The 27,315-nt window shown below is 41.3% G+C and overlaps 1 protein-coding gene across 2 annotated transcripts in view; it reads left to right on the plus strand.

The window, feature by feature from the left end:
• Positions 1–19,518, plus strand: part of CDC25C (cell division cycle 25C) — a 95,640-nt gene extending 76,122 nt beyond the window's left edge. The window contains exons 11-17 of one of the 2 annotated variants that reach the window (XM_069764330.1): positions 486–668; positions 3,362–3,463; positions 6,428–6,490; positions 6,792–6,890; positions 7,623–7,756; positions 14,349–14,460; positions 17,978–19,518. In XM_069764330.1, coding sequence (XP_069620431.1) covers positions 486–668; positions 3,362–3,463; positions 6,428–6,490; positions 6,792–6,890; positions 7,623–7,756; positions 14,349–14,460; positions 17,978–18,118 — 834 coding nt within the window. In that variant the 3' untranslated portion in view covers positions 18,119–19,518. The remainder of the gene's footprint in view (positions 1–485; positions 669–3,361; positions 3,464–6,427; positions 6,491–6,791; positions 6,891–7,622; positions 7,757–14,348; positions 14,461–17,977) is intronic. The other variant, XM_069764331.1, reaches the window with a different exon arrangement.
• The last annotated feature ends 7,797 nt before the right edge of the window (positions 19,519–27,315 follow it).

The following is a 27,315-nucleotide window of genomic DNA, read 5'->3' on the forward strand; positions in this document are numbered from 1 at the left end:
ACATTGTCTTATTATTTTGATTACATTGTCTGCCTTATTAGCCTTCACCTCCTATTATTTGTGTTTATTTGCTTTTAATAATAATTTTATTATGCAAGTTATATGATTATACAATATAAAATCTGGTCAGGTCAGCAATTTAAAAAACAAAACAAGAAAAAACTGAAAATCAATTTATATTTAAGAAAAAATCACAATGGCATATTTTATATTCCTACAGACACCGCTAGTAATACGGAACATTAAAATGTATTATGGGGGGAAAATACTTAGTTTTTTTTGCTGATTTTTTTTTTTTTTTTCCCCCAAGGTTTTTGAGGCCAAAATAAGCCTGGTCTTCTAAAATGTTGAATACTTGTTTGTTAAGGCACCTCTGCACACTTTCAAATGTTAGATTATTCTGGACTGAATTTCGAGTTTTGGGGTTTGTACATTTGATCCATGGGAGACAAACATGTTAGAAATCTAACTTCTGCATTGTGCAGGTGTCCATGAACCGAAGTCGCCTTTACAGATCACCGTCTATGCCTGAGAAACTAGACCGGCCTGTGCTAAAGAGAACAATAAGACTGACAGAAAATGAGACTCCAGTTAAGGTGAAAAGGCGGCGCAGTACTAGTAGCCCTCTGCAGCCTGAAGCCGATGAAAACTGCCAACCGAGAAGACGGGTAAGGAAATCCTGCATTCAGGGTTATGGCCACATTTTGGAGTTTAGTGCATCACTGAGAACTCTCAGCTCATGCTCAGAATGTGACACATCTCAAAGATGGTAAATATACTTACATATGTGTTCTTATTTTATCAAGGGATAACTTGAATGTCCGTTTTCTAAACCTAAATAGACTAATTTCTGTCCAGAATGATTTGTAAGCACTAGTTAGGTGATGCTCCATGTTTCTGAAACAGAGCTCCTGCATAGCCCTACATTACCAGTAAGTTACTGGTTATCTAAAAGCTCCAAAAAATAAAGGGAGCACTTAAACAGAATATACAGGTAACTCCAAGTAAATCTCAAACTTCTGTGAAATCAAACTGTCCACTTAGGAAGCAACACTGATTGACAATCAATTTCACATGCTGTTGTGCAAATGGAATAGACAACAGATGGAAATTATTGGCAATTAACAAGACACACTCAATAAAGGAGTGATTCTGCAGGTGGGGACCACAGACCACATCTCAGTACCAATGCTTTCTGGCTGATGTTTTGGCCACTTTTGAATGTTGGTTGTGCTTTCACACTTGTGGTAGCATGAGACAGACTCTACAACCCACACAAGTGGGTCAGATAGTGCAGCTCATCCAGGATGGCACATGAATGCAAGCTGTGGCAAGAAGGTTTGCTGTGTCTGTCAGCGTAGTGTCCAGAGGCTGGAGGCCAGTATAACAGGATATTTGGGGGTGCCGTAAGAGGGCAACAACCCAGCAGCAGGACCGCTACCTCAGCCTTAGTGCGAGGAAGAACAGGAGGAGCACTGCCAGAGTCCTGCAAAATGACCTCCAGCGGGCCACAAATGTGCTTGTGTCTGCACAAACGGTTTGAAACCGACTCCATGAGGATGGTCTGAGTGCCTGACGTCCACAGATGGGGGTTGTGCTCACAGCCCAACACCGTGCAAGACGCTTGGCATTTGCCACAAAAGACCAAGATTGGCAAATTCGCCACTGGCGCCCTGTGCTCTTCACAGATGAAGGCAGGTTCACACTGAGCACATGTGACAGACGTGACAGAGTCTGGAGACGCCATGGAGAACGATCTGCTGCCTGCAACATCATTCCAGTTTGGCAGTGGGTCAGTAATGGTGTGGGGTGGCATTTCTTTGGAGGGCCGCACAGCCCTCCATGTGCTCACCAGAGGTAGCCTGACTGCCATTAGGTACCGAGATGAGATCCTCAGACCCCTTGTGAGACCATATGCTGGCATATCAGCCTGTAACTTCAGTTTCCACTTTGATTTTGAGCATCATTCGAACTGCAGACCTCCGTGGAATATTAGTTGTGATTTACGTTGATCATTTTTAGGTTTTATTGTTCTCAACACATTCCACTATGTAATGAATAAAGATTTGCAACTGGAATATTTCATTCAGTGCTATCTAGGATGTGGGATTTTAGAGTTCCATTTTATGTTTTTGAGCAGTGTAGTTACACACTCGCCTTCATGATGGCATTAGATGCCAGGATTCATCTATGTGTAGGACTGCTTTTAAATGCAGGAAAGATATATATCTTAGTACCGTGTTAGCCAGTGGATAGAAAAATATTTAGAATTGAGTCCTCAGTGGTTGATACCTTTTAATGGCTAACTGAAAAAGATGGTAACAAAAAATCATGGTACATCAACTATGGAATTTGCCCCTCAGACCATGTGGGGTCATCCCAACAGAACCAGACCCCAATCGGAGGACAATAAAACATTCCTTATCTAAGAACTGGCCCAATATTTATGAACATAACTATTTATCACTCATGATAATTCTGCTTCATGTCACCTGTCTTATCCATGTTTTTTCCTTTTTTTTTTTTTTTTTTTTTCTATGCCATATTGTGCATAAATAAATATGTGATTCTTCAGAATTTGTTTTAGTCTTTGCCTGATGAAGAGACCTGCGTAGTCTCGAAAGCTTGCAATTTACCATCTTTTCAGTTAGCCATTGAAAGGTATCAACCACTGAGGACTCTCAATTCTAAATATGCTTTTAAATGGTCACTGTCGGTTCAATAAACTTTTCATCTGTAGCATGAGCAAATGGAGTAAACTTTGTAATATATCTTATCAGACAAATCGATACTTTTTATCCACTTATGAGCCGCTTCTTCCTCTGCCTCCTGAACTCAAAGGTGCATCTTAAGCATTTTTCACCCAGGATTGTATTCACAACTATTCCATGTTGATTCTGAACATGCCCTACATAGACACAGAAGAGCAGGAGTGCCTCATGTTTGTTTGTGCTGTGAATGGGACACATCATAGCAGCTAGTCTTCACCAGCTCAGAGACGACTGTAAATTAGGAGGAGGCCGAGGGGAAATCTGGAGAAACCTGCAGGATACAAGACCTATAATGGTTCCTTGTCAAGATCATCATATATCAGCTATTGCCTTTAGATACAAAGAAATGTGGTATTCCAGAAGAATTGCAACAGTAATTTCAATATCCATGTGTACCTGCTGCAATGTTGCACCAAAGTGACACACATAATGACTCATAATGGGAAGTTATTCTTAAACGATGTGTAATGGCTATTAACCATTTTTTTTTACCATTCGCTGCTTGCATTATGAACTGTAATGAAGTGCTGACACTATTTATTGCTAACTACTTTTTTATTGCTTGTGTGAATTGTTTTACACTTTGTTAGGGCTCCTCTCTTAAGAAGACCCTTTCTCTGTGTGATGTGGATATTACAAAGGCATTGGATGAGGATTACAGTCACAGACAGCTAATTGGAGACTTTTCAAAGGTGACTTTATATACATTAACTAGCTGAAGAGCCCGGCGTTGCCTGGGCATAGTAAATATCTGTGGTTAGTTATAGCACGTCACTTCTCTTATTTTCCCATCACGCCTCTCATTTTCCCAATCACATCTTTAATTTTCCCCCTCACATCTCTCATTTTCTCCCTCACTCCTCTCATTCCCGCCTAACACTTGTCATTTCGACCTCACATCTGTCATTTTCCGATCACTACACTATTTTCCCTCACTCCTCTCATTTTGCACTCACACCTTTTCATTTTCACCTCACACCTCTCATTTTCACCTCAGTATATACATGTTTGTCATCTTCCTTATATATAGTATACACCTGTATGTCATCTCCTGTATATAGTATATACCTGTATGTCATCTCCCCTGTATATAGTATATACCTGCTGTGTCATCTCCCCTGTATATAGTATATACCTGTATGTCATCTCCTCCTATATATAGTATATACCTGTATGTCATCTCCTATATATAGTATATACCTGTATGTCATCTCCTCCTGTATATAGTATATACCTGTGTGTCATCTCCCCTGTATATAGTATATACCTATGTCATCTCCTCCTGTATATAGTATATACCTGTGTGTCATCTCCCCTGTATATAGTATATATCTGTATGTCATCTTCTATATATAGCATATACCTGTATGTCATCTCCTCCTGTATATAGTATATACCTGTAGGTAATCTGCTCCTGTATATAGTATATACCTGTGTCCTCTCCTCCTGTATATAGTATATACCTGTATGTCATCTCCTCCTGTATATAGTATGTACCTGTATGTCATCTCCTCCTTTATATAGTATATACCTGTGTGTCCTCTCCCCTGTATATAGTATATACCTGTGTGATCTCCTGTATTAGACCTCGTTAACACGTTATTTGCTCAGTATTTTTACCTCAGTATTTGTAAGATAAATTGGCAGCCTGATAAATCCCCAGCCAACAGGAAGCCCTCCCCCTGGCAGTATATATTAGCTCACACATACACATAATAGACAGGTTATGTGACTGACAGCTGCCGTATTTCCTATATGGTACATTTGTTGCTCTTGTAGTTTGTCTGCTTATTAATCAGAATTTTATTTTTGAAGGCTAATACCAGACTTGTGTGTGTTTTAGGGCGAGTTTCGTTTGTCAAGTTGTGTGTGTTGAGTTGTGTGTGGCGACATGCATGTAGCGACTTTTGTGAGATGAGTTTTGTGTGGCAACATGCGTGTAGCAACTTTTTGTGTCGAGTTGCATGTGACAGGTTAGTGTAGCAAGTTGTGTGCAGCAAGTTTTGCGCATGGCGAGTTTTGCACGTGGTGAGTTTTATGTCTGGTGCCTTTTGAGTATGTGCAAGTTTTGTGTGAGGCAACTTTTGCATGTGTTGCAAATTTTGTGCATGTGGCAATTTTTCCACATGTGCAAGTTTTGCGTGTGGCGAGTTTTCCATGAGGTGAGTTTTGCACTTGTGGCGAGTTTTGCGTGAGCCTATTTTTTGCATGTGGCGAGTTTTGCGCGAGGTGAGTTTTGAGCGGCGACTTTTGTGTTTCGACTTTTATGTGGCGAGGTTGGTGTATTTGTGGTGAAATGTGTGCTGAGGGTAATATGTGTTCAAGCACGTGGTAGTGTGTGGCGCATTTTGTGTGTGTGTTCATATCCCCGTGTGTGGTGAGTATCCCATGTCGAGGCCCCACCTTAGCAACTGTACGGTATATACTCTTTGGCGCCATCGCTCTCATTCTTTAAGTCCCCCTTGTTCACATCTGGCAGCTGTCAATTTGCCTCCAACACTTTTCCTTTCACTTTTCCCCATTATGTAGATAGGGGAAAAATAGTTTGGTGAATTGGAAAGCGCGGGGTTAAAATTTCACCTCACAACGTAGCCTATGACGCTCTCAGGGTCCAGACGTGTGACTGTGCAAAATTTTGTTGCTGTAGCTGCGACGCCTCCAACACTTTTCCTTTCACTTTTTTCCCCATTATGTAGATAGGGGCAAAATTGTTTGGTGAATTGGAATGCGCGGGGTTAATATTTCACCTCACAATATAGCCTATGACGCTCTCAGGGTCCAGACGTGTGACTGTGCAAAATTTTGTGGCTGTAGCTGCGACGGTGCAGATGCCAATCCCGGACATACACACACACATACACACACACACACACACACACACACACACACACACACACACAGCTTTATATAGTAGATATTGGACTGTATTAAACACTGCAAAACATTTTTTGCATTAATACTGCCCAAAATAATCTCCGTTTCAGTAGAATAGTGAAAAGTTTCCTCCTACAACTTGTTTAGTAACTTCTATTACATTTTTTTCTGGCCTTTGCTTGTACTCTTAGGGCCTGTGCACACATTTCAGATTTGTCACAAAGCCTTAAGGGTTTCCTGATGCCAGCCAAGTGAATGCGAATCCTGAAGTCTCATCCACACGTTGCTTATTTTTTATTTTTTATTTTAGATTTGAAAAACAGATTTAAATCTGCAGCATTCAAACTTTTTGTCTTTGCTGTACATTTCACCCATACTAATGAGTGGGGAAAAGTCAGCCAAAAAAAAAAAAATATACCTATTTTTTTCCTCCCAAGGGATGCAGAAACTTCTGCACCAAGTGCTTAACGTGTGCATGTAACTTTTTAACGTGTTTTGATAAACTTTACAAAATAAAAAAGTTTTACTTTTTATGCTATAAAATAGTTTTTCTAGCGAACAACATAAATATTTCCCAATATTTGGATACATTTCCACTTTGAGATTATATTTATTTTTTAAAGGCTGAGCTTCCCTTACCCATCAGTGTTACCCTACTGGTATCAGAATATGGCTAGCAGACGATTGCCAGGAACAGTGGATGCAGATCGCTTCATTAAGGCAAAATTGGCTGCCAATTCTCATCACAGCTGCTAGTGTTTCACTATAGTACTTTTCTGCAGGTTTATGCTTTGCCTACTGTGACGGGACGTCACCAGGATCTCCGCTACATAACAGCTGAGACTGTAAGTATAGTTTTCATGTAATGCAGTGCATATACTCATCTACTCACAGTTCTGCATAGAATGAGAAGTGTATGTTCATCCACTCTACTCCAGAAAGTTTAGTGGTTTTGTAAATATATTACTTATGTTGATCTGATCCTGATTTACAACTTCTACTCCAGAGCTGCATTCACAATTCTGCCGGTTTGTCAAGCTGGTCAACAGACAGGCTTATAATAGCCTAGCTGAGCTGTTTTTATATCCTTATTGTTAAAATGTAAGGAAATACATTATTGCATGATGTTCATTGTTTTAACACTAGATGGCGGCCTTAATTAACGGTGAATTCAACAGTCTTGTGGAGACATTCTACATCGTTGATTGCCGCTATCCATATGAATTTGAAGGGGGCCATATCCAGGTGAAGTGCTGCTATTTATTCTGCAGTTGGGAATTGTTCAGATTTCTTACACTCTTCAAATATTTTTCATACTGACTTTAACTCTGATAAAAAAGGTCTGTTCTTTTGAACATTAGTGGGGGGGGGTTCTGTTTCTATTTTCTTTTTAGGGGGATTGTTCTTTGGGGTGGGGACCATATAGCTGCATGTGGAGAAATGTTTCCTATTTCAGAAGGATGGAACTTGAGGTTATGTTATTTATTTCCACTTGTTTTGTGAATCCAGCCTAAAGATACCGTCTCGCTTGTGAAGAAACACCTGACCTGCTCCACAACTGATCAGTTTTTTAGCAATTATGGTACTTTTATTCTGATAGACTCCTTTCAAAGGTATATAAAAGGGGTAATCAAATGTTAGACCCTTCTATCATATCCCCGGGGACCACATACTTAAAATATATATGGAGGTCTTAGAGGTGGGACCTGCATTGGAAGATATGCCATACATTTCAGCATACCTCTTTAAAGCTTCTCTTCTCCTTCATTTGTGAAGTCCAAGGTGAAATAAAATCTGAATCTCCTGTTACAAACACAAAAATGTCAGTGTATGATATATATGTACGTGTGTGTATATATGTATGTATATATATAATTTGCCACATCTGATTTTAAGTCTCCTTTCGCAATTTGCTACCATTATAGTCATTGTTTTGGCTCCTACAATATGGTCTTCTAAATTCTGCAATCTTCACAGGGCGCTTTGAATCTTCATCGAGCAGAAGATGTGTTGAGTTGTTTTCTCAAGTGTCCTTTGGTTCCCTCAGTGGCAGAAAAGCGCATTATACTGGTGTTTCACTGCGAGTTCTCAACTGAAAGAGGTCCAAAAATGTAGGCAAATGACTCCTAGCCTGTTTCATAAATACATTTTAATCAACTGGATGTAAAATGCTTGAGGGTTTTAGTTCCCAAAACGGGGTCACTTGTCTCGTATGTCTGCTGTTTCGGCGCTTCACTAGCTCTCCTAGAGAGACTGGCTTTCACAATCTGCTCTAACCAAAAAAATTGCACTCCAAAAGTAAAATGGTGCACCTTCTCTTCTGAGCCCTTCTGTTGGCTCAATCTGTAGTTTCTACCCACCTATGGGGTTTATGTGCTTTCAGGAAATATTGTACAACAAATTATGGGGTCTATTTTCTCTTTTTATCATTGTAAAAATGAGAAGTTTTGGGGCTAAATCAACATATTTGTAGAGAAAAAAAAACACATTTAGTTTTCATGGCCCAATATTCTAATATTCTGAGAAGCACCTTTTGGATTCAAGATGGTCATCGCACCTGTAAAATAATTCCTTGAGGTATAGTTTTCAAATTGGGGTCACTTGTGGAAGGGTTTCTACTGTTTTGGCACTTCGAGGGCTCTGAAATGCAACACTACATCCACAATCCTTTCCCCCCAAACAGTAGTTTCAGACCACATGTGGGGTATCTGCATACTCGGGAGAAATTGCACAACAAATTGTGGGGTCCATTTTCTCTTTTACACCATAGTAAACATGTGATATTTGGGGCTAAAGCAACATTTTGCTTTATTTTATTTTGTTCCAGCTTACGTAAATTCCTGTGATGAACCTGACGGGTTAACAAACTTTCTGAAAGCAGTTTTGAATACATTGAGGGGTGTAGTTTTTAAAATAGGGTCTTGTTTACAAGTTTCCTGACAAATCTACTCCTCAAAGTCACTTCAAAAGGGAAGTAGTCCCTAAAAAAAAATGTAGGTTTTGTAAATTTCAATGAAAAAAAATTGAAAATTGCTGCAAAACTTTTAGGCCTTCTAACATCGTGACAAGGAAAAAATAAGTTTCAAAAGTGATGCTGATGTAAAGTAGACATGTGGTAAGTGTTGGTATTTTTTGCCTATAAGAAACTTTAGCGCACTATTGCTACCTGTATGGGCACACTAATATCTCACCTGTACAAGCCAAGCATCACAACCTCTGTAACATGGTATTTTTCAGTAATACTTACATGGGTTTTATCTTGTGGTTTTTGGACACTATTCTAGCTCTACATATTCCACTACCAAGGGGTAGGTAATCCTTTATCTTAAGCCTTAAGGTACCGTCACACATAGCGACGCTGCAGCGATACCGACAACGATCCGGATCGCTGCAGCGTTGCTGTTTGGTCGCTGGAGAGCTGTTCTGTTTGATGAATCCTGTCATAAATCACACTCTGTGAGTATCTCCAGGCTCTTTATTCACATCATGTCTCAACCTCCATTACATGAATTCTGAGTACAACAACATCCAACAAGTTCCAAACACAGAAGATAGAACACACATAAAAGTAGTGAGACCCCTAGAGGCCACATGAACATATAACATATTGCTACATCCTTTCTCTTTTAACTAGAGGAACAATAAAAGATACTAAACTAATGTATACTATGACAAAGTTAGAAATTAACCTAGTACGTCCAGTTAGATATAATCTTTAAGGTGCGCCGGCTTTTTGCTAATTCTGCCAGCTCTGGTAATATAAGATGTGTCACTTTCTACATCTGGTACATCTGGTAGTTCTTCTGATATTGTCTGTCTCTGGCCAGAGTCCTCACCCTGATGGTCAGCTGTCACTGTTGTTGCCTGACTTGTACTTGCTGCCTCGTTGTCTTGGGTGTCTGGATACTGTTCAAAAGGCCATGAATCATCTCTTTCTTGCGTTTTCCTCAAATATCTTCGATTCCTCCTTAGTCTTCTTCCGTCGTCTGTTAGAATTTCGTAAGACCGAGGTCCCAGTTTCTGGACAACCTTTGCCTTTTGCCAGTGTTTGTCAAATGTGGTGCTTGGCTGCAGCCGAATGTTGTCATTTCTCTGGAGCTCAGGCAGATCCTTTGCAGATTTATTGTAATAGAAAGCTTGCCTAGCTTGATTCTTCTGTAATTTAGCTTCGATGTTTCCCAGCAGCTTTGGCTCTAACAGATGACACGCAGTTGGTAATAGTGTCTTTGTACGCCTACTCATGAGCCTCTGTGCCGGACTGCTGTCTAGGCCTTGGGTGGGTGTGTTTCTATGATCCAGTATAGACAGATATACATCAGCACCCGCCTGGTTTGCTTTCTGCATGAGTCTTTTGGCCGTTTTTACTGCAGACTCTGCTTTCCCATTACTCTGAGGATATCTTGGAGAAGACGTCTGGTGTTCAAATTCCCATTTCTTACTCAAAGTTTTGAATTCTTCCGACGTAAACTGTGCCGCATTGTCAGAGAAAACGATATCTGGAATGCCATACCTGGCAAAATGGGCCTTGAGTTTTTTAATCACTGTTCTCCCCCTTGTGTCCTGCACCAAATCAACCTCCCAGAAGTTAGAGAAATAGTCCACTGTAATCAGGTATTCTTTGTCATTCCATGTGAACAAGTCTGTTCCTATTTTTGACCAAGGCCTATGTGGAATTTCATGAGGTTGCAATGTCTCCTTTGGTTGCTTATCATTGCAGGATGCACATATTTCACATTGTGCTATGTAATTTTTTATGTGGTCATTCATTCCTGGCCAACAAACTGATTCTCGTGCACGACGTAGGCATCCTTCCATGCCTAAGTGAGAAGAGTGCAATGTCTTCAATATGCCTCTTCTGAGAACTTCAGGTATAACAGCCCTGTCTCCTTTAAAGATGATTCCTTGCTGCACTGACAATTCATCGCTTATGTGGAAGAATGGTGAGACTTCCCTCGGAGCATGCTGCTTGTATTTTGGCCAGCCCTGCAAGATGACAGTCTTTAAACTCTGGAGACTTTTATCCTTCTCTGTAAAAGTCTGGATTTGCTTGACCTTTTCTTTTGACACTGCAAGGTAGTTACACATATTGATGGTTTCAATGTCTTCCTCCTCATCATTTGTGATAGGAAGGTAAGCTCTGCTTAGCGTATCTGCAATCAGTAAGTCTCTTCCTGGACAGTACCCGATGTCAACATCATATTTCTGAAGTCGCAACAGCATGCGCTGTAGTCTCTTTGGGGCATTTAGTAATGGTTTCTTTGTAATGCTCTCCAATGGTTTGTGATCCGACTGCACTGTTACCCGTCGACCATAGGTGTACTGGTGAAACTTCTCCATCCCAAATACCACAGCCAGTAGTTCCTTCTCAATCTGCGCATATCCCTGCTCTGTTGTTGTAAGGGCTCTGCTTGCAAATGAAATTGGCTGTTTGTTCTGCATTAATGTGGCTCCAAGGCCTTTTTCCGAAGCATCACATTGTACCACCAGTTCTCGATCTGGATCGAAATACTTTAGGGTTGCTGTATCTGCAATGGCATTCTTTACTGCTCGGAAAGCAGTCTCCTGGCTTTCTGTCCATTCCCAGCGCACATCTTTGTGGATTAGCTGTCTCAGTGGCTCACACATGTCTGACAGATGTCTGCAAAATTTTGAGAGATAATTCACCATGCCCAAAAATCGTTGAACTCCAGAAACATCAGTAGGGGTAGGCAAATCTTGTATTGCTCTCACCTTTTCAGGATCCACTTTGACCCCAGTTGAAGTCAGTCGATGACCAATATAGGCCACTTCTGTCATTTTCAATTTGAGTTTGTCCAAATTCAGCTTTATGTTTTTTTTCTCTGCATCTGTCCAAAAATTGTATCATCTTCTGATCGTGATCCTTGATTGCAGATTCCATATTTTCACCTTCTCCCACTACTAGGATATCATCCGCTATTGTCTTCACTCCAGTAAGTCCTTCCAAAGCCTGCATCAATTTCTGCTGGAATATCTCTGGAGCAGGTTTTAGTCCCATGGGCATTTTCAGCCATTTAAAGCGTCCAAATGGTGAAGAAAATGTTGTCAATAAACTTGAATCTTCAGTCAGGGCCACATGCCAGAATCCATTTTTTACATCACATACATAAAATATTTTAGCATTTGATAAATCTGGTAGAACATCATCTAATGTTGGCATTGGGTAATGATTTCGTTTCAGCGCCTTGTTGAGTGGCTTAGGATCAATACATATTCTTAACTTGCCCGATGGTTTCTGCACTATGACCAAACTGCTGATCCAATCTGTGCTCTTATGGACTGGTGCTATCATGCCTCTTCTCTGTAGATCTTGCAGTTCTACTTTCAGCGGTTGCATTAATGCTACAGGCACTCTTCTTGTAGGTAATCTGGTGGGCTGCACTGTGTTGTCAATTTCTAGCCTATATTTACCTTCAAAGCATCCATCACCTTCAAATACATCAGCATACTCTGCTTTTATTTTCTGCATGTCCAAGTTGTGCTCTGCATTTAGTTTTGGATTTTGTATATCCTGGGCAACTTCAACAGACATAATGTTCTGAGACTGTACTTTTATTAAGTCCATTGCCTGAACTGCTTTTACTCCCAGTAATGGTACATGGTTACCACCCCGTAACACGGTAAATTCAACTCTATAACTCTTTCTGTTACATGGGTTTCGTATTTTTAGCTTACATGTCCCCATTGGTTTCAGAACACTTTTGTTGTACATCACCAGTACCTTGTCAGTTGGCTCAATAGAAACCTGTTTGTTTAGCAGATCAAATGAAATTACATTGCAGCTTGCTCCACAATCCAGCTGAAATCTAATGGGCTTCTCATCCAACAAGAATGTTGCATAAAGCTGCTTGGCATCCTTCACTACTGACTGCCCGACTACATTGACTTTCTCTGTTGTAGACTGCATTTGTAGCCATGTAATGTCCTCTGCACTGTCAGTGTCTGGTGTCACAGTGTGGAGCTGTCTGTACTGTTTGCCTCTTCCTTGCCTGCAGACAGCAGAGGAATGATTCTTCTTGCCACATGACCTGCAGGTTTCCCCATATGCTGGACACTTGGTTTTGTCTCTCTCATGTCTTTTCCCACAATACTTGCAGTGGACAGTATTTATAGGGTAGTCTGGCCCTGTCTTTCCTTTCATAGATACTGCATGTACCTTGTCATCATCATTCTCACTGGTGCCTGCCATCATCTTCAGGCTGTGCTTTGTGAGCTCAGCAGCCCTGCAGATTTGCATACATTTCTCTAAAGTCATGCCTTCCTCTCTCAGTAATCTTTCTTTGAGATGACTGTCCTTTATGCCACACACCATTCTGTCCTTGATTAGACTGTCCCTGATCTCTCCAAAGCCACGTGTTTCTGCAAGTCTCCTCAGCTTTGTCAGATATCTGTCCACATTTTCACCATCCTCCTGATGTCTTGTGAAAAACTTATATCTTTCCACTGTCTCATTCTTCTTTGGGTCACAGTGTTTATCAAATGCCTGCACAATGTCTGCTAGGAGGAGGTTGTCTGTGTCTGGGAGCAAGGTGTGGGCTAATTCTCTGCCATTTTCCCCAATTAGGTAATAAAACAGCTTTACTTTCCGTTTGTCATCAGTGGGGCCCACAGTCAGATCCACATACAGTGTAAACTCTTCCTTCCAATGTCTCCAAGTCTGGGACAGATTACATGAAGTGACATCCAGTCTCTGAGGGGGCTTCAGACCAGTCTCCATTTTTCTGTACTGTCAGGGAATCTGTACTTACAGTTGCAGTGATCTGTGCAGTTTCAGCCTCATATAAGCTCTAAGAATTTGCAGGTTCTGTGCCCGGCTGCCACCATGTTCTGTTTGATGAATCCTGTCATAAATCACACTCTGTGAGTATCTCCAGGCTCTTTATTCACATCATGTCTCAACATCCAACAAGTTCCAAACACAGAAGATAGAACACACATAAAAGTAGTGAGACCCCTAGAGGCCACATGAACATATAACATATTGCTACAAGAGCTGTCACACAGACAGCTCTCCAGCGACCAACGATCCCGAGGTCTCCGGTAACCAGGGTAAACATCGGGTAACTAAGCGCAGGGCCGCGCTTAGTAACCCGATGTTTACCCTGGTTACCATCCTAAAAAGTAAAAAAACAAACGCTACATACTTACCTTCCGCTGTCTGTCCTCGGCGCTCTGCTTCTCTGGTCTGGCTGTGAGCGCCGGGCAGCCAGAAAGCAGAGCGGTGACGTCACCGCTCTGCTTTCCGGCTGACCGACGCTCACAGCCAGAGCAGGAGGAGAGCAGAGCACAGCGCTGGAGGACAGACAGCGGTAGGTAAGTATGTAGTTTGTTTTTTTACTTTTAGGATGGTAACCAGGGTAAACATCGGGTTACTAAGCGCGGCCCTGCGCTTAGTTACCCGATGTTTACCCTGGTTACCAGCGAAGACATCGCTGAATCGGTGTCACACACGCCGATTCAGCGATGTCTACGGGGAGTCCAGCGACGAAATAAAGTTCTGGACTTTCTTCCCCGACCAGCGATCTCCCAGCAGGGGCCTGATCGCTGCTGCCTGTCACACTGGACGATATCGCTAGCGAGGACGCTGCAACGTCACGGATCGCTAGCAATATCGTCTAGTGTGACAGTACCTTTACAGAAGTTTGATACTTCCTTAGATTTGCCTGTATTTTTGCTTCCTCAAAGGTGTCGCTTCTTGAGAGAAGAAGATCGTGCCAGGAACGACTATCCAAGTCTTTATTATCCGGAGGTGTATCTACTGAAAGGGGGATACAAAGAGTTTTTTCCAGAATACAAGGTGACCTTTTTATTAAGGGGTTGTCCGTTACTGTACAACACCTTAATCTCTTAAGTGCTCCATATAACATATTGTGCTGTGCAAAAGTTCTAGACGTGTGGGGAATCCTGCAAATGAATCAGGCATGCAAAAATAAGTGTTAATAATTTATTTTTATCCATTAGCATTAAGTAAAAGAACGCGGGAAATCTACCGTAAATCAAATCCATATATATGGTGGGAGCAGCCTTGTCTTCAAAACTTCATCAATTCTTCTTGATACAATTGCACAAAGTCAGGAGTTTTGTAGGATTATAGTCAGATGTAGGAGTACGATGTATAAGTAACCAATTATACCAACCAGGTGATAATTATCATTATTTTAATAATAGTAGGCTGAAATGCGTTATTAACTGAAAAAACTTTGTAACACTGGGTGAGGAATAGCCAAACTGTCATCCACAACCTCGCCTTTTGTAGCAGGGTCCTGTCACACACCATGGTAATACTGAGCACAGCACCAAGACACAAGATATTATCCTGCTTCAGCAAGTTTCTCCCAAGCAAACATTTCAAAGAAGTTCTCGTTATGTGCTAGTCCAGCTTTTTTTTTTTTTTCTTAATTATATCAGAAGCATCACAAACTGGGCAACATTGAAGACTGTAGACGCACTGGTCTGCCTTGGAAACTTAGTGCAGCAAATGAAAGACACATCATACTTCCCTTCAAAACTGGAAGATGTCCATGAGTGTCATTGGCAGCAACCAGTGGGACTCAACTACAAGCATCTGAATGTCTGCAGGCAACAGTGAAGCATGGTGGAGGTTGCTTTATAATGATTTTTTTTTTCTTTAGCAAGATGACGCCGCCTTCGCAATAGCAGCTATTGGATCACCTCTATACACACCAATGGCTTCTACTGTGCAGGTTTTATTATGTACTATCAGGATAACCTCAAGCACATTTATTATTAACACCGTAAATCTGCGGTTATGCTGCAGGCAGGTGCCACGGCTGGCTCCCGTCTGCAGAAGGTTTTTTGTTTTAGTATGTACAGACATTTATTATGGAAACTAGGGGGCAGCTCAGTGAGGGATCAGCGACTTGTCAGCAGTCTGCATTATGAATATATAATCAGAGCACCACATACCCCAACCCACCTTAGGGCAAGAGAATCTCATTAACACAAAACTGAAAATAAAGATTAAGAAACAACCACAAGACGGATTTCATCAACCAAGGTGTCATTGTAATCAGTATAACGACGCCGACCTGATTCTGTGTGTAGGTTACTGAGCACAATCCTGCTGACAGGTTCCCTTTAAAGCTGCATTTCTGCAAATGGAGTTGAAGATTTAGTCAAAATCAATGATGTCCTCAATGTGAAATGATAGTGGATTCTTATCCATCATGCAATACTATCAGGGAGGCAACTCATTTATTCTGCAAATTTATTCTGCAGCAGAACACCACAAAACATACAGCTAATGTCCGTAAGAACTATATTCACCCTAAGGAAGGAGTCCTGGAAGTTCTATGTCGCCCACAGAGCCCAGATCTCCACATCGAGTCTGTGTGGGATTACATGAAGGCAGAAGGATGTTTGGGACAACTTTCATGCAGATGTCATTAAGAAAAACTCTGCAAGTGTACCCAGAAGAATCAATGGTGTTTTGAATGCAAAGGGCGGTCACAACAAATATTGATTTTTTTTTTTTATTTTTTATTTTTAAATTTAGTTTTCTCTTTTTTACACAATGCCTTTTATTTTATAAAAATAAAGTAGCACTTCTGTTTTTCAATGCACTTTGCAGCATTTTTTCCACACCTGCCTAAACCTTTTGCACATTACTGTGTAAAAAAAAAAAAAAAAAATATATATATATATATATATATATATATATATATATATATATATGTATATATGTATATATGTATATATATATCTATAAATGAAAGAAACGCAAATGCACTCACCAAGATGCAGTTTCAAGTGTCGTTTATTGCAACACCAAGCGGTACATTCTTCACGGCACGGGGGAGTGAAAGGTAACAGAGGAGAGTGCGGCAGACGAGACGACGGCCGTTTCGCGCTACACACGCTTGGGGGTCCTCTGAGTATTTTTTAGTGCTCGGAGTTTGTTTTGCCTCACCTCAGCTGAATGATTTACATCTCTTAGCTAGCTTGATTACATGTGGCGATTCCCTAGCAACCAGGCAACCCCCACATGTACTTATGCTGGCTAACAGATGTAAATCATTCAACTGCGGCGATGAAAACTAAATCTCCGAGCACTAAAAAATACTCGGAGGACACCCGAGCATGCTCGAGAAATCTCGAGTAACGAGTATATTCGCTCATCACTACTCTTAAGTAAAGTAAGTATTCAATCAAAAATGACTTATTACATATTATAAAATGTCTCTTTGTATTATTTATAACATAGGAGCTTTTTTTTTGGGGGGGGGGGGGTGTCAGGTTATGCTTCCACGTTCAGTAAACGTTGTGGGTTTGACGTCAAGCCCGCAGTGGTCAGATGTTACAGCATAGTGGATGGGATTTGAAGAAATCCCATCTCCACTATGTGTGCAGGGACTCCTCCGGCTTCCCTGCGGAGACTGACATGTGGCGCATCTTTCAAGACCGCAGCATGTCAATTTATTGAGCGTCGCCACAAGATAAATTTTTTGTACAATGTATTGGGCACTGTGATTCCACTTGGTTCAGTGATCACATGCGGAATCACCTGCGTTCAAAAGCTGGCAGTGCTTTGGACGCAGCGGACATGTGCTGTGTCCAACGCGTTGCCTAATACAGAACGTGGAAACATACCCTCATGTTTTTTCATGTCCCGTATTTCATTTGATGTTTCTTCATGGTTTGTCCTCAGTACACATTTAGATTGAGCCTATATAGCTGCAGTGCTTTTTTATGGCATTTGATACCTTTACCAATTAAATGAAGCAAAAAGCTGCTTCCAATGTCCAAAATTGCCTCATCTGCATGTTGTCAAGGCATGCACAGAGTTTAAATTTTTGCTGCGACTAGAGGGTTTGAAGGATGCGTACATTGCCAAACGTGATAGGGATTTTGTGTGACCTCAGATAGTCCTTCCATCTATCCATATCTATCTATGGATCTATCGATCTTCCTCTAGATTTCTATCAAGCTAGTAACATAGGTGAACGGCTAATAGCAGCAGACCACGTGGAGCACAGTGGGACCCGTGAGTCGGCGAGGCTCGGGGCCGAGCCCCATAGAAGATTAGGACATTTATGGGGCACCATAATTTCTGTGTACAACCCTGTCTAATAAGCCGTCTCTTAAAAAAAAAAAAAATGCTGTTGCAGATAATTGTTGGTGGAACTGAAAATCTTTTGCTTGAAATCTACTGTGCAATGTAGTTATGTGGTGGTCTCACAGAGGTGGTCTTTTGAAATGGTCTCATTGTATCTATTTGTGTATACAGTAAATATTTGCTGGCCATTGGTAACAAAATAGTATTATTATTCATATTGTTTTTAATTTGTTTCCAGACCTTGTGTGAGCCTCAAAGTTACTGCCCAATGCATCACCAGGATTATCGCCAGGAACTACTGAAATGCCGCACAAAAAGCAAATCTTGGGCAGGAGAACGCAAGAGAAGGGATCAGATTGCCCGGTTGATGAAATTGTAGCAAATATTGGGAGACGTCCTTAAATACATTGAATAAGACCACTTTGCTGCATTTCACTTATTTCCCACATGACCATGGCTGCTCCCGTCACTGTGAAACCCTTTAATTATATTTACGATATATTCAATACCATGCAGGACTGTACTGGAAATGAATACAGGTTTTTCCCTGCAATATGATCCTTTGTTCACCATTGACATGAACGGCTATCTTTTTGGAATACAGTTCCCTTGGAATAGTTTTTCTCAAACATTCACTACAACCAATAAACTGCAAGGAGTAGAAGCATTATTTGAAGAGGTTGTCCTACACTGACAACTCTTATCTATATGACCTCTGAGGGGTGTTGTCAGAATCCCAATGGAAATGCTCTGGATGGCCGTTCCTCTGCACGGAAATGTATAACTTGACATGACTTATCCCATGACAGCTGCTATCTACAAAGAGTCAGAGGAACTGAACTCAGACTGTAAAAAGGGGTTTTCATGAGTATTTACCTTCATATACTTTTTTTTGTACTTTCAATGCTTCAATAGATGGTGCAAAAAGTCTTGATTTAAAAGAAATCTGTCAGCAGAATTTCACACCGAGAACTATATGCACATGTAGTTTTTTCAAAGACAATTTCAGCTATACCGTTACATGGTCTGTTCGCCATTACTGAGAAATCAGCCTTTGAAATTATATGCAAATGAGGCTGTAGATTTGAAGCCTTTGTCACTCCAGCTCTACTCTCCTCACAGCACCATCTCCTCCTGATTAACTGACAGTACCGATGTGCGATTTCAGGCAAAGGAGTCGTCAAGCAGGAGGAGGTGGCACTGGGCAGGGAATAGAGCTGGAGTGACAGAGCCTTCAGATCTACAATAAATCTTCATTTACATGCCAATTAAAAAGCTGATTTCTCCGTAATGGAGGAATGGACTGGCTATGTAAAGGTATTGCTGGACTTGTCTTTGAAAGATCTACAGGTGCATAAGAAGTTTGGGTGGTGTGAGGTGGATGGGGGCTTGAAAGCCTGCTGACAGCTTCCCTTTAAAATAACCTGGTATTTTGATTATACAGATCCTAAACAGACCTACATTGTTCCATGTACAAACATTCCATAGGTTTATCCTACAATATACTGCCATACACCAATTTTTTTGCTAACCTGATAAATTTATATAAGAATTTTGGTGATCGCTAGAAGGGAGACACTAGAATCAGAATGTCTTTTTCTATTGAGGCTTATAGGTCTGCATAGGAGATGTACATCGAAAAATTATTCTATGTGACTACTATCTTGAAATTGAAATCGGATAATTGTGAACGTGTAACATTCCCTTATTAATATCATGATCTGTTTGTATAAATGTATTGGATAATAACTTTCAGTATGACCACTTTATACAGCAGGGGTGTCAAACTGCATTCCTCGAGGGCTGCAAACAGGTCATGTTTTCAGGATTTCCTTGTACTGCACAGTTGATAATTTAATCACCAACTCATTATTTGTGTAGGTGATTAAATTATCACCTGTGCAGTACAAGGAAATCCTGAAAACATGACCTGTTTGCAGCCCTCGAGGAATGCAGTTTGACACCCCTGTTATACAGTACACTGTATAAGATGTCTAATGATGTTTTAAGAAAATCATGCCCCACAATCTACATAGTTGTTACAATTGCATATGCTGTCATACTATGATTTAATCATGGTTTATAATTTACTTTTCTGAAGCCTCAGTGAACAATGTGAATTTTGTACCTTACAACAATGATGAAGCATTTTCTCCTCTCATGGTGATGTGACCCTTGTGTTGTATGTGTGCAGTTTGAATCAGCATGATTCATTTTGTACAGTAAAAGGTTGATACTTTTTAAATGGTACATTATGAGCCTGTTTTGTCTTCTGTATACATTTTAGTAACAACGGTATCATTGTTCGTATAAAATGTAAAGACAAGTAAATGTCTTTTCGTGGATCTTCAGTGCATTATTAAAATGTGAACTCAAAGACAAGTGTGTATACATTACTAGCGAGTGTACTCTGTGAATGAAGGTGACCATTACCAGTTTAGGTATGAAAGCCACAATTTGTCAAGACTATCATATTGCACACCAGTCTTGATGAAGAGTGCGCTGGTATAAGATGCTCCAAGTATTTGAGGCATACACCTCTTAATTTATTTGCCACAGCTTCCAGTTGACATGCACTCTCATGAGAAATGTACTTTAGTCAGGGGCTGAAATACATGTTTGTCATAATTTAGGCCACTTTTGTCAGCCATTCTGAAAAGTTGTGGAACTGGTGTAAAAATGTCAAATTGCAAACTTTTTTTTTTTTTTTTACAACAAGTTTGAGTTCTCAAAATTCTACGTGTCACAATGCTGTAGTCTGAATACCCGGGGCTCCTTCCCAGTCCCCCAACGCTGTGAGCACCCTAGATACACCTGCTCCCCATTTAACTTCTGATGCTAAAGACGCTGGAGCCAAGTAACTTGCTGAACTCCTTTATCGTCCCTATATCTGCCCCACTCTCCCACCTATGGAAGTGAGGAGTAATAATGTTTGTATATTCACAAACCAGACAAACAAGGGAAGACGAACAGGGATAAATGAAATCCCAAACATGCACTCAGACTAGAGAGGTACACCAGGGAGAAAGAAGGAGAACCAAATGGGAGAGGATTAGGATTTGCTAACAGCCGAAACACCAAGCAACAGTCACAGATCGCTCCAAACACCTCTACCAACAACCTACTCCTCCACACCAGTCAGTACAAGACAACACTGGCAATTCAGATTGCCAGAGGTGAGTATACAGTGGGGCAAAAAAGTATTTAGTCAGTCAGCAATAGTGCAAGTTCCACCACTTAAAAAGATGAGAGGCGTCTGTAATTTACATCATAGGTAGACCTCAACTATGGGAGACAAACTGAGAAAAAAAAATCCAGAAAATCACATTATCTGTTTTTTTAACATTTTATTTGCATATTATGGTGGAAAATAAGTATTTGGTCAGAAACAAAATTTCATCTCATCACTTTGTAATATATCCTTTGTTGGCAATGACAGAGGTCAAACGTTTTCTGTAAGTCTTCACAAGGTTGCCACACACTGTTGTTGGTATGTTGGCCCATTCCTCCATGCAGATCTCCTCTAGAGTAGTGATGTTTTTGGCTTTTCGCTTGGCAACACGGACTTTCAACTCCCTCCAAAGGTTTTCTATAGGGTTGAGATCTGGAGACTGGCTAGGCCACTCCAGGACCTTGAAATGCTTCTTACGAAGCCACTCCTTCGTTGCCCTGGCGGTGTGCTTTGGATCATTGTCATGTTGAAAGACCCAGCCACGTTTCATCTTCAATGCCCTTGCTGATGGAAGGAGGTTTGCACTCAAAATCTCACGATACATGGCCCCATTCATTCTTTCATGTACCCGGATCAGTCGTCCTGGCCCCTTTGCAGAGAAACAGCCCCAAAGCATGATGTTTCCACCACCATGCTTTACAGTAGGTATGGTGTTTGATGGATGCAACTCAGTATTCTTTTTCCTCCAAACACGACAAGTTGTGTTTCTACCAAACAGTTCCAGTTTGGTTTCATCAGACCATAGGACATTCTCCCAAAACTCCTCTGGATCATCCAAATGCTCTCTAGCAAACTTCAGACGGGCCCGGACATGTACTGGCTAAAGCAGTGGGACACGTCTGGCACTGCAGGATCTGAGTCCATGGTGGCGTAGTGTGTTACTTATGGTAGGCCTTGTTACATTGGTCCCAGCTCTCTGCAGTTCATTCACTTGGTCCCCCCGCGTGGTTCTGGGATTTTTGCTCACCGTTCTTGTGATAATTCTGACCCCACGGGGTGGGATTTTGCGTGGAGCCCCAGATCGAGGGAGATTATCAGTGGTCTTGTATGCCTTCCATTTTCTAATTATTGCTCCCACTGTTGATTTCTTCACTCCAAGCTGATTGGCTATTGCAGATTCAGTCTTCCCAGCCTGGTGCAGGGCTACAATTTTGTTTCTGGTGTCCTTTGACAGCTCTTTGGTCTTCACCATAGTGGAGTTTGGAGTCAGACTGTTTGAGGGTGTGCACAGGTGTCTTTTTATACTGATAACAAGTTTAAACAGGTGCCATTACTACAGGTAATGAGTGGAGGAAAAAGGAGACTCTTAAAGAAGAAGTTACAGGTCTGTGAGAGCCAGAAATCTTGATTGTTTGTTTCTGACCAAATACTTATTTTCCACCATAATATGCAAATAAAATGTTAAAAAAACAGACAATGTGATTTTCTGGATTTTTTTTTCTCAGTTTGTCTCCCATAGTTGAGGTCTACCTATGATGTAAATTACAGACGCCTCTCATCTTTTTAAGTGGTGGAACTTGCACTATTGCTGACTGACTAAATACTTTTTTGCCCCACTTTATGTGGGTGTCTGACAGACTCCTCTCCAATACTAACCCCTAGGCTTGATGTCAGCGAACATTACACTGCTGACCTCAATCCCCAAACCATTACCACTGCTTGCCAATGCATCAGGGATAGTGGAAAGAGACAAGGCTAAGCTCCAGAAGTGGTGCATCTAATGGAATGCTCGATTTATTGGGCGGCTAAGGACTGGTGTTATTGATCTGGGAGGGGGCCAATATCCATGGCCCCTTACCAGCCTATTAATAGCCTGCAATTGTCTGTTTATCCTTTGCTATTTATTAAAAATAGGGGGCCCCCATGTCTTTTTTTTTTTTTTTTGTGGTTCCCTCCTTTTGAATAACCAGTAAAGGATATGCAGACAGCTGTAAGCTGTTATTGATAGGATAGGGAGAATTAATGGCGACTTACAGTACTCATGAAAATGTGTAGCTGTAGTAGGAAGGACACTTGGCTTAGCAAGAGGCCCAGCCTTCTCAGCTTCAAAGAAGAAATTCACACCTGTCACAAGCTAGCTAGTAATCAAACTCCTACAGGAAGACTCCTTCAGAGCCCTTACAATGTAACTGCTTTGTTAAGACAGGTAGGATTTCATAAGGAGAATATGGACTTATCGTACATCCTACCCACACACCAGTTACATTTTTTAAATTTCTGGAATGGGCCAATCTGTTCTAGCAACCCAGGGTGGGGAGATACGTAGAATGGCTAGGAAGAGCCTGGTATAAAAGCTCTCCACACAAAACAGGGGCCTTGGCCGGATCAGATGGCGCCAAAACCGCCTATTATAGCAGGGGTGTCAAACTGCATTCCTCGAGGGCCGCAAACCATGCGTGTTTTCAAGATTTCCTTAGCATTGCACAAGGTGCTGCAATCATTGTGTAGGTGATTAAATTATCACCTGTGCAATACAAGGAAATCCTGAAAACATGACCTGTTTGCAGCCCTCGAGGAATGCAGTTTGACACCCCTGCATTATAGAGTTATGACCCATCTTAGGTTTTGGAGATTTTAGCTGATAGAGGCGAGGGGAGTGGATTGACATTCATCACAGGGGGCAGGAGGAGGGTGACCTAAAAGGGTTAGACACTAGTATAAAGCATGGCCTATTGCTTTTTCTTTGGGGTGGTCGCAGTGACATATCTTGTGGGGTGAAGTCAAGGAACAGAGGGGACCACCAGCCTCTCATGTGGCAGCCCCTCCTGCAAGCTAGGCCTTTCATCTGACTAGTAACTGACTCTTATATTCTGCATACTTGATCATACCACTATTTTATTTGCATATCTGACCATTGTTTATATATATATCCATTGTGTATATAGTGTTTTGTCCAGTGTGCCCTTAAGGCGGTTAAATATATAATTTGACTTTGGGCTGCTCTTTTATCTCGATCCACGAATCCACACATTCGTGTTCTCAGCTTAGCTTTCCGTGTTACCAGGGCTGGTTTCTGGCCTGATATAATCCCGTTAACAGAAGAGACTTATATCTAATGAAAAAATCCTACCGGGCTGACCAGGTGCCGTTTCACTGGTGCTAGTGAAAGGGGTCTTTCAGCCTGTCAGGGTTGTGAGTGAGTGTGGGGCCACACTTGTGACTGTGTGGGCCACATTCCCTCACTCTCAGTGCCTTACTGGGCTCGTGTGGACAGGGGGTGCCTGGGTAAAACTGCCAAGCTGACGTTGCGTGTCCCTAGGGGTGCAGAATGTCGCATTGGTGCAAGTGATTAGAGCATACCATGTGATGTCAGGCTGGGTGGCGAGGTGTGGGTTCATCACAGCTGGGAACCTGTATGGATATTGCCCGTTCCCAGAATAATACCAGCCCCCCAGCTGACTGCTTTCCCCCAGGCTGGTTAATAAAAATGAGACCCCACACACCCTTTTTTTTTATTTAATGAATGCACTGATTACAACTACACTGGTCAACACAATTTTTCTGGCAAAAGGTTTTAAAACATTTTAAATTAATTTTGGCTGCTGATTACGAATATGAACTCCGTTTTTGGCTATCACATCAGGATTTTAAATTTTTGATAAATTACTCCTATCTAATGTTTTATGATAAAAACACATGATTTTCGGTACTACATTTTGTATATTTTTTATCAAGGAATAACAAAGATTACAAAGACTATGTACAGCAAATCAAATATACTTACAGAATTAAACTACAAAATATAAAAACACATATATATGGCACACAGATGAATGACAAATGGCAGTTATTTGAACTTTTTCTTGGCTGATCTGTGATGTACAGCTTCTGGGTTGTCTCTCATCAAGCTCCAGCAATAGTCAGCCATCATATGTGAGTCCCACCAGCCTTGATACCGTTCTTCCATTGTTTTAATGTCCTGATGAAAATGCTCCCCTTGTTCCTCGCTTACATCCCCAAGGTTCTCTGGAAAAAAAGTCCAAATGGTTGTGTAAATAGTGAATCTTGATACTGATTCTACATCCAAGATTTCGCAGACTCATTAGCAGCTCTTCCAAAATCTCTTCATAGTTGTCTGCTTTCTTATTCCCTACTTATATTTGCCTTATGCAGGCATGTACTACGGAGGACAGAGAATGAACTTCAATCCAATATTGCAGCCAGCATGCAGCCAGCGGGTAAGGAAAGGGTGAATCAAAAACCCCAAAACCCCGCCTCCATGGCTGAAGATTGTTCCCTCCAAATTCAGGTGACCGTGTCCCTTTAAATATTGGAATAATCAGCTCTACATACATGTTTAATTCTGCTTTTATTAACTGACCAAAAGTATAGGCGCAACATTTAGTGAGACGTTTCTACTCTTGAAAACTTTTCTGAACACATGCTAGTCAGAATAATTACGGTAGTTTCAGGTGTATTTTTCAACAGGGATTGTACAATTCAGGAATACTAGACACTGGTGAAAGGAAGTGATTGGGCAGGATTGTACCAGTCAGCAGAGCTAAGGCATCGTTGTACACTGGAGCACTCATAACCATGCTGTGATTGTGGCTAATGTGTTAATACTTCGATACTCTACCAGCTCCGCTATAATATTGGCGGTTTTCTAAACTCTATTACTTTGATGTTGCAACAGGTGCTTTAATGTGAACTCCGAATTGTCTGTTATACACTTTTATGGCAGATCACGCAAATGTGACCTTTTAGATGTTGTCTATAGGTTGTTTTTTTTTGTTTTTTGTTTTTTTTTTGTGGCACCATCAACCATGTGGCCATTGCCATTCTGTCCTTGTCTAAACTCTACTTTCCCAGGTCTTTATCCCCAGAGACATATATGTAATATTCTACTCCCTCCCAAAATTTGTCTGTCAGGATCACATTGACGCTCTTAACTATCTGGCAATCTGATCATATCTGAATTTGTTTGATGCAATGTCGGCATTTTTACGGCTCGCTGAAGTAAACCCCTTTTAGAAAGCCCCTGTCCTTAGTTGCAGCTTGTTTTAAAATAAACCGAGCTTTACTTGTGCTCTGCAGCTGCTCCCAGTGTCTGTTATTTTCCATAACGCTGATGTCAGACCGACAGCACTGCAAGCCAATCAGTGAGCTGAGCAGATAATGATCTACAGTCATGGCCAAAAGTATTGACACCCTTGCAATTCTGTCAAATAATACTCATTTTCTTCCTGAAAATGATTGCAAACACATTATTTGGTATTATCTTCATTTAATTTGTCTTAAATGAAAAAAACACAAAAAGAATTGTCCTAAAGCCAAATTGGATATAATTCCACACCAAACATAAAAAAGGGGGTGGACAAAAGTATTGGCACCGTTCAAAAAATCATGTGATGCTTCTCTAATTTGTGTAATTAACAGCACCTGTAACTTACCTGTGGCACCTAACAGGTGTTGGCAATAACTAAATCACACTTGCAGCCAGTTGACATGGATTAAAGTTGACTTAACCGCTGTCCTGTGTCCTTGTGTGTACCACATTGAGCATGGAGAAAAGAAAGAAGACCAAAGAACTGTCTGAGGACTTGAGAAACTAAATTGTGAGGAAGCATGAGCAATCTCAAGGCTACAAGTCCATCTCCAAAGACCTGAATGTTCCTGTGTCTACCGTGCGCAGTGTCATCAAGAAGTTTAAAGCCCATGGCACTGTGGCTAACCTCCCTAGATGTGGATGGAAAAGAAAAATTCACAAGAGATTTCAACGCAAGATTGTGCGGATGTTGGATAAAGAACCTCGACTAACATCCAAACAAGTTCAAGCTGCCCTGCAGTCCGAGGGTACAACAGTGTCAGCCCGTACCGTCGGCATCTGAATGAAAAGGGACTGTATGGTAGGAGACCCAGGAAGACCCCACTTCTTACCCCGAGACATAAAAAAGCCAGGCTGGAGTTTGCCAAAACTTACCTAAAAAAGCCTAAAACGTTTTGGAAGAATGTTCTCTGGTCAGATGAGACAAAAGTAGAGCTTTTGGGCAAAGGCATCAAAATAGAGTTTACAGGAGAAAAATAAGAGGCATTCAAAGAAAAGAACACAGTCCCTACAGTCAAACATGGCGGAGGTTCCCTGATGTTTTGGGGTTGCTTTGCTGCCTCTGACACTGGACTGCTTGACCGTGTGCATGGCATTATGACGTCTGAAGACTACCAACAAATTTTGTAGCATAATGTAGGGCCCAGTGTGAGAAAGCTGGGTCTCCCTCAGAGGTCATGGGTCTTCCAGCAGGACAATGACCCAAAACACACTTCAAAAAGCACTAGAAAATGGTTTGAGAGAGAGCACTGGAGACTTCTAAGGTGGCCAGCAATGAGTCCAGACCTGAATCCCA

This window comes from Ranitomeya imitator, chromosome 4 (assembly GCF_032444005.1).
Source record: "Ranitomeya imitator isolate aRanImi1 chromosome 4, aRanImi1.pri, whole genome shotgun sequence".
Lineage (NCBI taxonomy): Eukaryota > Metazoa > Chordata > Amphibia > Anura > Dendrobatidae > Ranitomeya > Ranitomeya imitator.